The sequence below is a fragment of the Manihot esculenta genome, chromosome 17, assembly GCF_001659605.2.
Source record: "Manihot esculenta cultivar AM560-2 chromosome 17, M.esculenta_v8, whole genome shotgun sequence".
Classification (NCBI taxonomy): Eukaryota; Viridiplantae; Streptophyta; class Magnoliopsida; order Malpighiales; family Euphorbiaceae; genus Manihot; species Manihot esculenta.
The window spans coordinates 7,372,317-7,386,340 of NC_035177.2; the positions used below are offsets into that span (position 1 = coordinate 7,372,317).

Consider the following 14,024-nt stretch of genomic DNA (forward strand, 5'->3'; position numbering starts at 1 on the left):
TCTAGCTATTTAATATTTTGAGTGTCGAACAATTAGCTCCAATGCATGGAGCTTATATGGCTGACACATTGAGTCCGTCCAACACCAAGGCTGCTTTCGCGTCCCTCCTTCTTTGGTACTGGACTCCTCTAATAACTTCTAGAATATTCGAGCTAGACTAGGCTGTTCGAGCTTTCCTTGCTACCATGCTTTGCAATCCAATCCAATCTTAAGTTCTTGTCTAGCCCTTGGCCAAGTCGGTCTAGGTGATGTAATTCCACGCTTATGGGCTTTCGAGTACTTCTTTGCCCCATTCAGGTCTCTCGAGTATCTAGGCTACCTCTTATTTTATCCAGGCCCTGCCACCGAGTATTTGAGTGTCCGAACTACTTGCACACGGTCTTCATTATTCGTCCGATATGTCATCTTGCTTGCCAACTCGTCCACCTAGCAGGTCCTTCTTTTCAGCAAGTCGGCTCGCCAGCAGGTCATCTCGTCAGCGCCAATATCAAAGTACTTCAATGGCCTGTTTCGCAAAAAACTTTTAAAATTTTCGAGAGTGATGGAAGAGCTGACACCTTAAGTGCCGAACATATTATATATATAGTTTCCGTGTGCTGATATAGCACGAGAGCTAGTTGTTCAAAACTCAAAATATTGAACAACTAAGTGTTCGATATTATAAGTGTCGAACAATTAAGTATTTAGTTAATCGACACATAAATATTGAGTTTGCTTGTTTTACGGTAATCAAGTAAGCTTAATACTTTAAATTCAAAAAATAAATTTCGCCACACATGACTTGAAAATAATTTTTTAAATTAGGATTGATTTAAAATAAAGCTCTCACATGCGGTTAATAATATCATTAGCTTGGTGAAATTGATACGGAAGCATCGAAGGGCATTCTCGTACACATTGAAATTAAAAGGCACACGCAGCAGCCTAAGACCATTCTCCGTCCTCTTCTCTCTCCTTTCTCTCTCCTTTCTCTCTCTCTCGGGAGAAAATATTCAACAATCTCAATCATTTTTCCTGTATATATAGAAAAGCTTGCAAGGAAAGCCAAAATTGAAGGATTGAGGTAGAGAAAAATTAAGGAGAAAGATGAAGAAGAAGAGAATGGATTGTGGGCCATCATCAGGGTCTCATCTCTTTGTTTTCTTATTTAGCCTCATCATTTCTGTTGGGAATGCAGCTTTCAACCTCACCACCATATCCTTCGATGAGGGTTACGCCCCTCTTTTCGGCGACGGCAATCTCGTTCGTTCTCCTAACGGCAGAAGCGTCCGTCTCCTCCTCGACCGCTTTACAGGTATATCTTATTTCCCCTTATTAGTATATATACGATGACGACGACCACAACGACCGATGATTTTCCTGGAAAATTTTTCAGGTTCCGGTTTTATTTCCTCGAAAATGTACAAATATGGATTCTTCAGCGCCAACATCAAACTGCCAGCGTATTATACTGCCGGTATATGTGTTGCCTTCTATGTAAGTCATCCATTTTCTTTCATTACTATTATTTTCTTGTGCCTTTTATTTTCTCATGATTTTCCAATGGATAAGTAAATCTTTTCAATTTATTTTTATTAAGAAACCCATGAAATAGAGAATATATTTGATGCAAATTCTTATATGCACAACGAGAATATGCATCTCACTCATGAAAAATTAAATTTTCATTAAATTATGATGAGTTGAGGACCTAGCATGCAGTCCAGTTTTTACTAGAGTTATTGATTAATTATGATGATTAGTATGTGATTTCTCTATTAGTAATATATAAAAAAAATCTGAATATATTCTTTGTATATATAATAATTATGTTATATTTTAAGAATTTTTTTGTTAAAATTTTATTTAGTAGTATATATGTACAACACAGGTGATATTGTATATTGTGAATGCAGACGTCAAACGCAGACGCGTTCGAGAAGACACATGATGAACTAGACTTTGAGTTTTTAGGAAACATTGGAGGGAAGCCATGGAGATTTCAGACCAACTTGTATGGAAACGGTAGCACTAGCCGTGGTAGAGAAGAGAGATACCGATTATGGTTCGATCCCTCCAAAGAGTTCCATAGGTACAGCATTCTTTGGACCGAAACCCATGTCATGTAAGCTCTCTCTCTCTTCTTTCTTTCTTTCTTTCTTGCAGTATAAGTTATCTTGTCTTGTAGATATGTATGAGTTGAAGTCAGAATTTGGTATTTCCTAATTTCAACCTAAATGGGTTGTTTTTGTTTGACCCAACAAGATACCTAAAAGAAAAGGAGTTGGCGTGTGGGAAATTTATATAACTAGTGGACAAGACTGAGTTATGCAAAGATAATGCTTTAAGCTGACTTTTAGGACACATTTGCTTTCAAGAAAATGCTATTTTCGCCTAAAACGTAGCCTGATTTTGTGTTTCTTTTGTTCAGGATCGATATGTTAGGTCGTTTAGGATTGGTGTTGAGAAAAATATTTTTCAAATTAATTAATTAGAAGTTATTATAAAATAATTTAAAATTAAATTTGATAAATTTCAATCGTAAAAACACTAAAACTTTTCCAAACCCTTTTTTTAATAACATTTGAAATTGTATTTTTTTTTTAATATAATTGACTCTCGAACTACAATGCTGAATAGACGCTCAGATTGCTATAGTTATTTTCTTTTAAATATTTTTGACTTCTTATCAATTTATATCAATTTTGTAAATTATAAAAATTTGTATGTCGTGTATTTTTAGATTCTTCATTGACGATGTTCCAATTAGAGAGGTTGTACGCAACGATGCAATGGGTAGTGAATATCCATCAAAACCAATGTCTTTATATGCCACGATATGGGATGCCTCAAATTGGGCTACTTCAGGTGGCAAGTATAAAGTTAACTATAAGTATTCACCATTTGTGTCTGAATACAAGGATCTAGTCTTAGAAGGTTGCCCTATCGACGCTATTCAGCAAATTTCGACGGTTGCCACTTGCTCGGAGGCTAATGCACGACTAAAGTCTGCCGATTATAATATCATCACTCGCAAGCAACGTCTTGCTATGCGTAGATTTCGTCAACATTTTATGTACTATTCGTATTGTTATGATATATTACGGTATCCTGTGCCACCACCGGAATGTGTTATTGATTTTGATGAGAAGGAAAGATTTAAAGATACTGGAAGGTTGAAGTTTGGTGGTAGCCACCAAAGCCACAAACATCGATCAAGGCGCCGGAGCAAAAATCATATTGTTTCTAATGTTGATGATCCCATTATGTGACATCAAATTAATTATATAGCCATGTAAATTATGTTTTTTAATATGTAAAAAATATGGATCTAATAACATAAATTTGGTGATGATATTATTTCTTGCTTTGTTTATCACTTATGTTATTTGTAACTAGTCTTCGTAGAAGTTACCTTTTTCTACTAAATGATTAAAACCATCTATTTGGTACACTAAAAAACAACATAAATGAGGTTTAAAAGCTTATATATATAACTTTTCAGCTACTAAACCCATTTAATATCCCTACATTTAAAAGTATTTGGGGAAGTGCAACTACCATATGTTAAAATGGATACACTATGAGAAAAATGTTCAGTAGCGAAAGAAAAATTTATTGTTAAATATTAAAAACTGGTTGTTGAAAATCATTAAAGTTTATTTTATTTGATCGTTATGTTTTCGTTAGATATTTCATCGTTAAAATTTTTTAATAAAGATATTTTACATTAGTTGTTAATGCTAATTACGGTGATACTATAATCCGTTGTTAAAATCATAACAATAACGACAAGTTTATCCTTCGTTAATGATAATTAATATGATCGTAAAAAATTTAATAACGACAATGAAATTTCATATCATCATACCAATGTTGGTTCATCTATAATCTCAAGAACAAAAAAGCTCTTATTGACAAAGGAAGTCTAACCGAAGATATTTTTTCTTTATGGGACAATGAATCTCTTGCTGAGTACTCTATAAATAATTTATGGGTTCTTTTATTGGTTTTATTGTTGGGATTTTAATTGGGACGTTTATTAGATTTTTACTTATAATATAATGAAGTTAGAAATCATCTGCACTCACAGACTTAGCTTGATAGTAAGTGCATCTGAATAAATCTAACAGATTTCATGTTCTACTCTCTCAATCTCCAATCTCCATTTAAAAAAAAAAATAGAAATCATTTGATATGGATGATTTCAAGTTAAAACACTGGTATCAATTATTGTATTTGGCTTTTTTTTCTCCAATTCTGTGTAAGTTTAAATCATATTTAATTTGTTTCTTCTTTAAATCAGATGAACTATCGATGATCATCATGATAGGTCTACTGCTGTTGGGATTCACAGGCTTTGCATTTGTAAGTTTTGTACCAGCAAACTCAAGGAACATGTCGTAAGTCTTTAGAAGAGGAAAAACACCCAGCAACATAGGAATAAAGTACTCCTTTCCATTGTCTTTTATAAGTCTCTTAAGTAGCTCCCCTCATCTTTGTTTTCATTTCTGCTTCATTCTTCCTACTGTTCTGGTATAGTTTTTCAATAGTGATAAAGGATTGATTAGACTCTGCTAATAGTTTTAATCAATATCATTTGGTTAAGACGATATACAAAAAAACGATAGGTTGGAAGCCAAAAAGTCTTATTAAAATTATTCAAAGAAACTTCTCATGTGGCAAAACAGTTTTTCCAGGAGGTTGTTCGCTTACATGGTGTCCCTAAGACCATTACTTCTGATAGAGATGTGAAGTTTCTAGCTCACTTCTGGGTGACTTTATGGAAACATTTTGAAACTGAATTTCGATACAGCAGTGCTGCACATCCCCAAGCTGATGGACAAACTGAAGTGGTGAACCGCACGCTTGGCAATCTTCTGCCCTGCATCTGCAGGAATAAGAAAACTGCTTGGGATCTTGCTCTTGCCCAAGCATAGTTTGCTTATAACAGTACTGTCCATAGCTCCACAAAGATGTCACCGTTTGCTGTTGTGTACAGGAAAGTCCCAGCGCATACAGTTGATCTTATTGTCCTTCCCACAGGTTCTCACAACAGTATTGCAGCAAGCAACTTGGCTGTAATACCCGGCTAGACTCTGGTATCGGAATTCCTACCGTCTGGTGGAATCTCGGATGTCGGAAACCTCTAAAAGGGTAAAATCATATTTTCATAAAATGTTTTAATGTATTTTATGGTTTTAAATAAAAAGAAAATGAGTTTTTTGCATGAAATCAACCTTGGAGGAAGACCCAGGTTCGGCCGCCGAAAGTCAAGTTCGGCCGCCGAAAGTCAAGTTCGGCCGCCGAAAGTCAAGTTCGGTCGCCGAACATGCATGCACTTCGGGAGTGCTTTAGGCCCCCGAAGGCATAAGTGAGGGAAGTCCAGGTTCGGCCGCCGAACCTCATGTTCGGTCGCCGAACATTGCATGGATGCGGAGGCACGTTCGGCCCCCGAATGTGGCCTGGCCAGCCACCTATAAAGGGGTCCCTTAGCCGAAACGGGCAAGCTTTTCTCCCCATTTTCGGCCAAGGTGAGCTCTCTGCCGTCCCTCGCCAATCTTGAGTCTTTCCTTCAATTCTTTCATGATTTTTTACAAGTTTTACCTTTGTTTTGAAGATTTTGAGCATTTAAGCAAGTTTTGAGGCTTGGAAGACTCAAGAGCTCTTTCCCTTGGTTCTCCAAGTTTAGGTCGTCTCTCTCTCGATCTTTAAGAGGTAAGAGTCGATCTTGAGCTTATATTATGTTTTAAGTAAGTTTTATGAAGTTCTTTGGGTAGAAATGCATGTTTAGGTTATGGTTAGTTTTATGGGTTATGTTGATGTTTTGAACAATGTATGTTATTTGTGGGTGTTTGATGTGTTGTAGTTGGGGTTTAGGATAGTTTGAGACCCCTAGGTGATAATGTATGAATGTATGCATGTTTTGGTTAAGTTGGATTGCATGATTGAAGGTTTGGGAGGCAAATGGGCATGTTTGAGCCGAGTTTCTGCCATTTAGGAGAAACCAGGTTCGGCCGCCGAACCTGCCAGTGAGGCAAGCCTTTCGGCTGCCGAAGCCTGCCCCCGAAAAGAGACTTTCGTCTCTATTGGGCACTTTCGGCCGCCGAAAGTGCCGCCGAACCTACATGACTTTCGGCTCTGGAAGGACTTTCGGCCGCCGAACCTGCCGCCGAAGGTGCCCTGTTCAGCCTTCCTTTGCATGTTTTCTATGTATGTTTTGAGATGTCTTAGGGGGTTTTTGGGGAGAATTTCAGAGTCATGTTTATGTATGTTAAGTCCCTCATTTGAGTCCACCTGTGTAGGTTTGGACCCGAGGAACCGAGGACCCCAGTAGTGAGTCAGCTGCTTCTGTGTCTGTTAGAGCTCCAGCCAGAGGTGAGTGGAATATAACTCCTTTATTTTAAAAGTAATGAAATTTTAGCACGTTCATGCATCATGAATGCCATGTTATATATTAGGATGTTTGCATTAGAATTCACGAATATGTTGCATTGCATAATATGTTGATGATGTGGATGAATGTTGGATGATCCTTTAGTCCTTGTATGATATGATATGATGATGATACGGTACGGAAGTCCAGTGAGGCCCATTCTACGCCCCTGGCACTATGTAAGGGAAAGACCAGCGAGGCCCATTCTACGCCCCTGGCACAGTTGGACCATGTTATGTTATGTTATGTAAGGGAAAGACCAGCGATGCCCATTCTACGCCCTTGGCACAGTTGGACCATGTAGAGGACTATTGGTGACAAATTCATCCTTGATGTGATTACTTGTGATGTGATGCATTCCATTATAGCATATGTTTTAAATGTTTTCTTATTCTGCTCACTGGGCTCTAGTAGCTCACCCCACTCCCTTTACCCCCAGCTTTGCAGGTACAGGGTAGACCAGGAGGTCAGCAAGAGTAAAGTCAAGTTTAATGTAATAGCTAGATGTGGACATGATAAATGATGTATGTTATGTAAGAATTGAACAGTCAGCTTATGTAATGATGATATTGAGGATTAGATTTGTGCTTGACCATATGTGTATGTTATCCCTTTGAGTACATGATCTTCTATTGATGTTTATGTAAACCAAACTTAATATATGTTATGTTATGTTACCCCATTGGAGCTTTCGATGAGGACTCCAATGAGGGGTTGATGCCTATGTTATGAATAGTGCATGCACAGGTTGAGTTTGGTGAATGAAAAGAAAAGTTTAAAATTTTTATGTATGTTGTTGATCATGTATGGGATTAAACAGGTTTACAGGATGTATGTCAGGCTTGCTACGGGTCCCGGCGGCCTTATGTCGATCTGGATCCTAGCGCCGGTAGCGGTCCGATTTTCGGGTCGTTACATTGGCAAAGCTGCACGTGGATGTCTTCAAAAAGGTACAACAATGCCTTACAGAAGCCAATGACAAATATAAAGCTATAACTGATAAACATAGGCGTTTCAGGTTCTTCAATATCGGTGACCAAGTTATGATGTATTTACGCAAGGAGCGTGAAGGAGGACAAAAAAAGATTGATGCTAAGAAGATTGGTCCATTCCGGATCATTCAAAAGATTAATGACAATGCCTATGTTCTTGACCTCCCACATGAGATGAAAATTTTCAAGACATTTAACGTGGCGGATCTATTTCAGTACTACCCTGCTGATGAAAACTCAAGGTCGAGTTCATTACAAGTGGAAGGGAATGACATGGAGAAATTAGTCTTGGACTTTATGGTAGACTGGGACCGGGCCTAACTTTTGCTGCCGACGTTCGATGGAGACCCATGATAGCTTTTCAAAAAGGGAATTTCGAGATGCACGACTTTTAAAAGTGTGATGAGGATCGTTAGCCTGGCCACAAAGCTCGATATGGAAATTCCATCGTTTAGGGAGTTAATTTTGCATTTTTATTATTTTATGGATATTTTAGGAATTTTCATAATTTTGCATATTAGGGTTTTGTTTTTATTATAAATAGTTTCCCCTGGCTATTAGAAACTCACTTTTCAATCTTTGAGGAATTTCAATAAGACTTTTCGTCTTCTAGCCTATCTTTTCTCTTATTTCGTCTTAGTCAAATGATATTGGTCAAAACTCCTGATGGAGTCTAAATAGTCCTTTATCAGATTGGTATCAGATCTGAATCAGTTCTTGTGATGGCAGGCTCCTTTGTGGCAGATTCAGTGGTGGCTTGCTCCCAAAGTTGGGTTGCTTGTCTCCCAAGTCGCTTGATTGTACGCTCAATTTCTGGATCATAAGGTAGAGTTTCCTTGTGTCCAAATCTGGTCATGAAAGAAAAATAAATTAGTTAAATCAACTCCCCGGCAACGGTGCCAATTTTTGACTGTGCGGTTGTCGAAACCGGTCAAAAATAACCTTTTTGGTTATCAACAATTTTACAACTGTAGATAGTGGCAAAAGGATCGAATCCACAGGGAATTGCTACTTACCTATTGACAGGAGCGGTTGTCGAAGCCGGTCAAAAATAACCTTCTTGGTTACCTACAATTACAACTGTAGATAGTGGTGAAGGATCAAGACCAATAAAGCCAATTGAAAACACAAGTGAAAGCAAGTAATCACAAACAGGACAAAAGTAAAGTGCAAGGAAAGTAAAAAAAGGGGGGTTTTGAGATGATTTGACTAACAACTATTGTAAGCAATTAAAACAGCAAGTAATTAAAATAAAACAAGAAATCAATAAGAGAAAGGTCTAGTTGAAGATATGGATCCACTTTGGTTGTTTGGGTTGATCATTGAAACATGGTTATCTTGATTGATTCAATAGGTTGGTTATGGGGGTGGAAGACGCTTCTCACCACCATGTCTTTCCTTATGAACAAACTGATTAGGGAACGTCCTCTAACCAATTACTAATCAACAAATTGCCAAGGAACGTCCTTGGGCCATAGGCATCAAAACAATTGCCAATTGCATGAAGAACAAGAAAGATCCAAACCCTAACTACTTAAACGCATGAGATGATGTTAGATCATGCAATTCCTTGGATTTTTACACCAAGTGTTCTATGGACAGAATATTTCCAGCAATTACGGACTAACAAATATCCTAATCCAACAATCAATTAACTTTGCAATCAAGAATCAAGTGGCCAATTTGATCAAAACAACAAAGCAATCTTAGAATTAAGCATCAATTGCATGAATATTGAATAAAATCAAAGATAAAAGTTTCTATTTAGATCTCACAACCCTTTAAACAACCTTAGTTTCAACCAATCCTCAACTAGAAAAAGGGTTTCAGCCACTCATGGCTGAACCAAAACAGAAAATAGATGAAAAGAAAGCAAGAAGATGAAGAACTAAGGTGGAGAAGGGGCTGCCCTTGCTTGGCCGAATTTGGGAGGATGAATTCTGTCTCTTCTTGTGTTCTTGAGGCCTTTAAATAGGTGTTGAGAGGCTGCCCAAGGTCCCTTGACAGCTCATGGATCTTTTAGAGACTTCCTAAAGTGCCCTTGGTTGAACATGTGCCTTCTTTGTGCATGTGCTAAGGCAAAAACGTGGAGCATGTTTTGAATTGCAAGTGGGGGCTCTTTGGTCTTTTAATTACTGCTCAAGATCTTCAAGATGTTACCTAAAGAGTTAAGAGGCTGCCCATGCACTAATAAGGAAGGTGGAGCCTCCTTTTGAATTTTGAATTTTGAATGTGCATGGCATGAAGTGGGAAACATGTGATCTTCAAGATTTGGCTTCTTGAATGAGCTAGATCTTGAAATCCAATATCTGAATATAAATCTTGGAGACTTGAATTTCAAAATACTTTCCTTCTTTGGCTCTTCAATTATGGCAACTTGAGATATGGCTTCTTGAATAAGGAAAAGACAACTTGCTGATTTGAAATTTGAATTTCAAATGGCTTTGGCTGAATGTTCTTTCCTTCTTTGCCACTTTCCTTATTTAGAACTTTCCATATTTAGCTTGACTTGATTTCAACTTGGCAGGCTTGCTCTCTTTTGCTCCAAATAAGGCAGTTTTAGAGGTATTTTCTCCAGAATGTCCTTTTACACCATTTTCTGCAAAATAATATTAAAAGCACTAAATTAAGCAGAAATCATGTAAATATTCATCAATAATATTAATATAAAATGGACTAAATTATGCTCTATCACCTATTTTCCTTATTAAGACCAAGTAAGTAAACTGAAAGTAAGTAAACTGAAGCTAAAATAAAAAGAGAAAGTAAGTTTAGGTGAAGTTGTTACTGCAGTTATTAAAAGAGAACTCCCTACTAAATGCAAAGACAAAGGTATGTTTGCAATTTCATGCAAAATAGGGAACGTTGGAATTAAGAAAGCCATGTGTGATCTTGGTTTATCCATAAATGTCATGCCTTTCTCCATCTATAAATCTCTGAATGCATGTGCATTGAAAGACACAAGAGTTGTGATACAATTAGCTGATAGATCTGTAGTATACCCCATAGGTATTCTAGAAGATGTGTTAGTTCAAGTAGACGAACTTGTCTTTCTTGTAGATTTTTATGTGATTGATACTAAGGAAGACAGTTGCAATGCTAGTTCTGACATCCTTCTTGGACGTCCTTTCTTGAGTACTGCTAGGACTAAGATTGATGTGCATGATGGTACTCTCACTATGGATTTTGAAGGGGAAGTCATTAAATACAATGTTTATGATGCTATGAAATATCCACATGATATATCCCCTGTTTATGGTCTTGATATTGTTGACTGCTTGAGCCAGGACATTTTTAATGAAAATCAAGATTGTATTCTGAATAATGATCTTTGCAGGAATGAAAGCCAGAAAGAACCAAAACTGAAGGAGACAGTCTGTAGCGTCCAACAGGTAGTTTGCAGTCAAGCACAGAACGAAGAAAGCTCTGTTTAAAGAGACTTTGCACAGACTGAAGCCACTGCCTTTTGGCCACCGAACCCCATTTCCTTTCGGCTGCTGAACCTTGCTCCACAGCCTCCATCGCAAACTGAAAGCCTCTCAGACGCGTCCTTTCGGCTTCCTACGTAAGAGACCTCTTCCAATCAGCCTTTGCAGTTAGACCTTGCGCAAAAAGAAGCTTCTGAGTCCACTCCAATGCAAACACTCTTGCAACACCATCCGAAATCTGAAGAGATTGAGAATGGCTTCTTTGTACAAATTCTCCATGCCCAAACTGAAGAACCATGGTACGCAGACATGTAAACTACTTGGCCACAGGTAACTTGCCTTCTGATATGCCTAAGCACACAAGAGACAAAATAAAGAAAGATGCCAAGTACTATATGTGGGATGAGCCATACTTGTGGAAATACTGTGCTGATCAAATGACAAGGAGATGTATTCCAGATCAAGAAATAGCTTCTGTGCTCACCTTCTGTCATTCATATAGTTGTGGTGGACACTTTGGTCCAAGAAAGACTGCTCATAAAATACTTGAAAGTGGCCTATTTTGGCCCACTATTTTTTGAGATGCTTTTCTATTTTGCAGATCATGTGCTAGGTGCCAACAAACAGGAAACTTGAGAAAGAAAAATCAAATGCCACAGAACCCCATCATGGTCTGTGAAGTGTTTGATGTGTGGGGCATAAACTTCATGGGGCCATTCCCGCCATCCTTTGGGTACACCTACATCATACTTGTAGTGGATTATGTATCCAAGTGGGTGGAAGCTAGAGCAACAAAGACTGATGATGCAAAAGCAGTAGTAGACTTTGTGAAGACCAACATCTTTGCCAGACATGGAGTACCAAAGGCAATCATCAGCGACAGAGGGACCCATTTTTGGAACAAGGTAGTGGAAAGCCTTCTCAGAAAGCACAACGTGATCCATAGAATATCCACAGCCTACCACCCTCAAACAAATGGGCAAGCTGAAGTGTCCAACAGAGAGATCAAGGCCATCCTTGAAAAGACAGTATCCCCCAACCAAAAGGACTAGAGTGCTAGATTAGAAGATGCTTTATGGGCCTACAGAACAGCCTACAAGACTCCCATTGGTATGTCTCCTTATAGATTAGTCTATGGAAAAGCTTGTCACCTTCCAGTTGAGCTTGAATACTGATATAACATATTTTAGTCCATTTTATCTTGATATTATTGATGATTATTTACATGATTTCTGCTTAATTTAGTGTTCTTGGCATTGTTTTGCAGAAAATGGTGTAAAAGGACACTTTGGAGAAAATACCCCTAAAACTGCCTTATTTGGAGCAAAGGAGAGCAAGCCTGCCAAGTTGAAATCAAGAAAAGCTAAATAAGGAAAGTTCTAAATAAGGAAAGTGGCAAGGAAGGAAAGAACATTCAGCCAAAACAATTTGAAATTCAAATTTCAAATCACCAAGTTGCCTTTTCCTTATTCTAGAAGCCATATCTCAAGTTGCCATATATGGAGAGCCAATTGGGGAAAGTATTTTGAAATTCAAATCTCTAAGATTCATATCCAAATTTTGAATTTCAAGATTCAGCCTATTGAGGAAGCCAAATCTTGAAGATCCCATGCCACCTCATCCCATGCACATTCAAAATTCAAATTGCAAAGGAAGGCTCCACCTTCCTCTTTAGTGAATGGGCGGCAAGGGCAATGCACACAAGACTTCTTGGACACACTTGGGCAGCATCTTGAAGATCTTGGGCAGCAATTAAAAGACCAAAGAGTCCATCCCTTGCAAGTTGATACATGCTCCACGTTTTTGCCTCCACACATGCACATAGAAGGCATACCTTGGACCAAGGGCATTTTGGGCAGCCTCTAAAAGACTCATGGACTGTCAAGAAACCCTAGGCTGCCTCTCAAGACATATAAAAAGGCCTCAAGAAGACAAGAAGAGGCAGAATTCGTTCACCCCATCTCCTCCAAGGTTCGGCAGCCGCTCCACCTCCACCTTCTCCACCACCGGTTCTTCTTCTCTTGCTCTCTTCTTCTATTTTCGGTTTTGGTTCAGCCATGAGTGGCTGAAACCCCTTATTCTAGTTGAGGATTGGTTGAAACTAAGGTTGTTTAATGGATTGTGAGATCTGAACATAAATTATTGTCTTTGATTTTGTTCAATATTCATGCAATTGATGCTTTAATTCCATGATTGCTTTGTTGTTTTGATCAAATTGGCCACTTGATTCTTGATTGTAAGGTAATTGATTGTTAGTTGGGATTATTTTTTAGTCCGTAATTGCTGGAAATATTCTGACCTTAGAACACTTGGTGTAAAAACCAAGGAATTGCATGATCTAGCATCATCTTCATGCGTTTGGAGTAGTTAGGATTGGATCTCTCTATTTCTTCATGCAATTGACAATTGTTTTGATGTCTATGGCCCAAGGACGTTCCTTGGCAATTTATTGATTAGTAATTGATTAGAGGACATTCCCTAATTGATTTAATCATAAGGAGAGACATGGTGGTGAGAAGCGTTTTCCACCCCCATAACTAATCTATTGAATCAATCAAGATAATCTAAGTTTCAATGATCAATCTAAACAACCAAAGTGGATCCATATCTTCAACTAGATCTTTCTCATATTGATTTCCTCTTTTATTTTAATTAGTTGGTGGTTTAATTGCTTTTAGTAGTGATTTAATTGCTTTCAGTAGTTTGTTAATCAAAATAATCTCAAAACCCCCCTTTTTACTTTTATTGCACTTTACTTCTATTCCGCTTTCAGTTACTTGCTTTCAATTGTGTTTTCAATTAATTCTCTTGGTCTTGATTGAGAAAAATAGATTGGTAGTCAATTCCCTGTGGATTCGATCCTTTCACCACTATCTGCAGTTGTAAATTGTTGATAACCAGAAAGGTTATTTTTGACCGGCTTCGACAACCGCGAGTCAAACACAAGGCATATTGGGCTATAAAGAGTTGCAACATGGACCTTAAGGAAGCTGGCTTCCATCACAAATTGCAATTGCAAGAGCTAGAAGAGATAATAAGAGATGCATATAAGACTTCTTGGAACTACAAAGCAAAAACCAAGGCCTCCCATGACAGTCGGATTTCAAGAAAACAATTTGAGGTTGGTGATAAAGTCCTACTCTTTGACTCTTGTTTGAAATTGTTTCCAGGAAAGTTACGATCTAGATG

The 14,024-nt window shown here is 38.0% G+C and overlaps 1 protein-coding gene across 1 annotated transcript; it reads left to right on the forward strand.

The window, feature by feature from the left end:
- The first annotated feature begins 919 nt into the window (after positions 1 to 919).
- Positions 920 to 3,355, forward strand: LOC110604605 (probable xyloglucan endotransglucosylase/hydrolase protein 30). The gene is made up of 4 exons (XM_021742847.2): positions 920 to 1,294; positions 1,376 to 1,476; positions 1,896 to 2,104; positions 2,723 to 3,355. The coding sequence occupies exons 1-4, from the start codon at positions 1,087 to 1,089 to the stop codon at positions 3,249 to 3,251; spliced, it is 1,047 nt and encodes a 348-aa protein (XP_021598539.1). The 5' UTR covers positions 920 to 1,086; the 3' UTR covers positions 3,252 to 3,355.
- Positions 3,356 to 14,024: the final 10,669 nt, after the last annotated feature.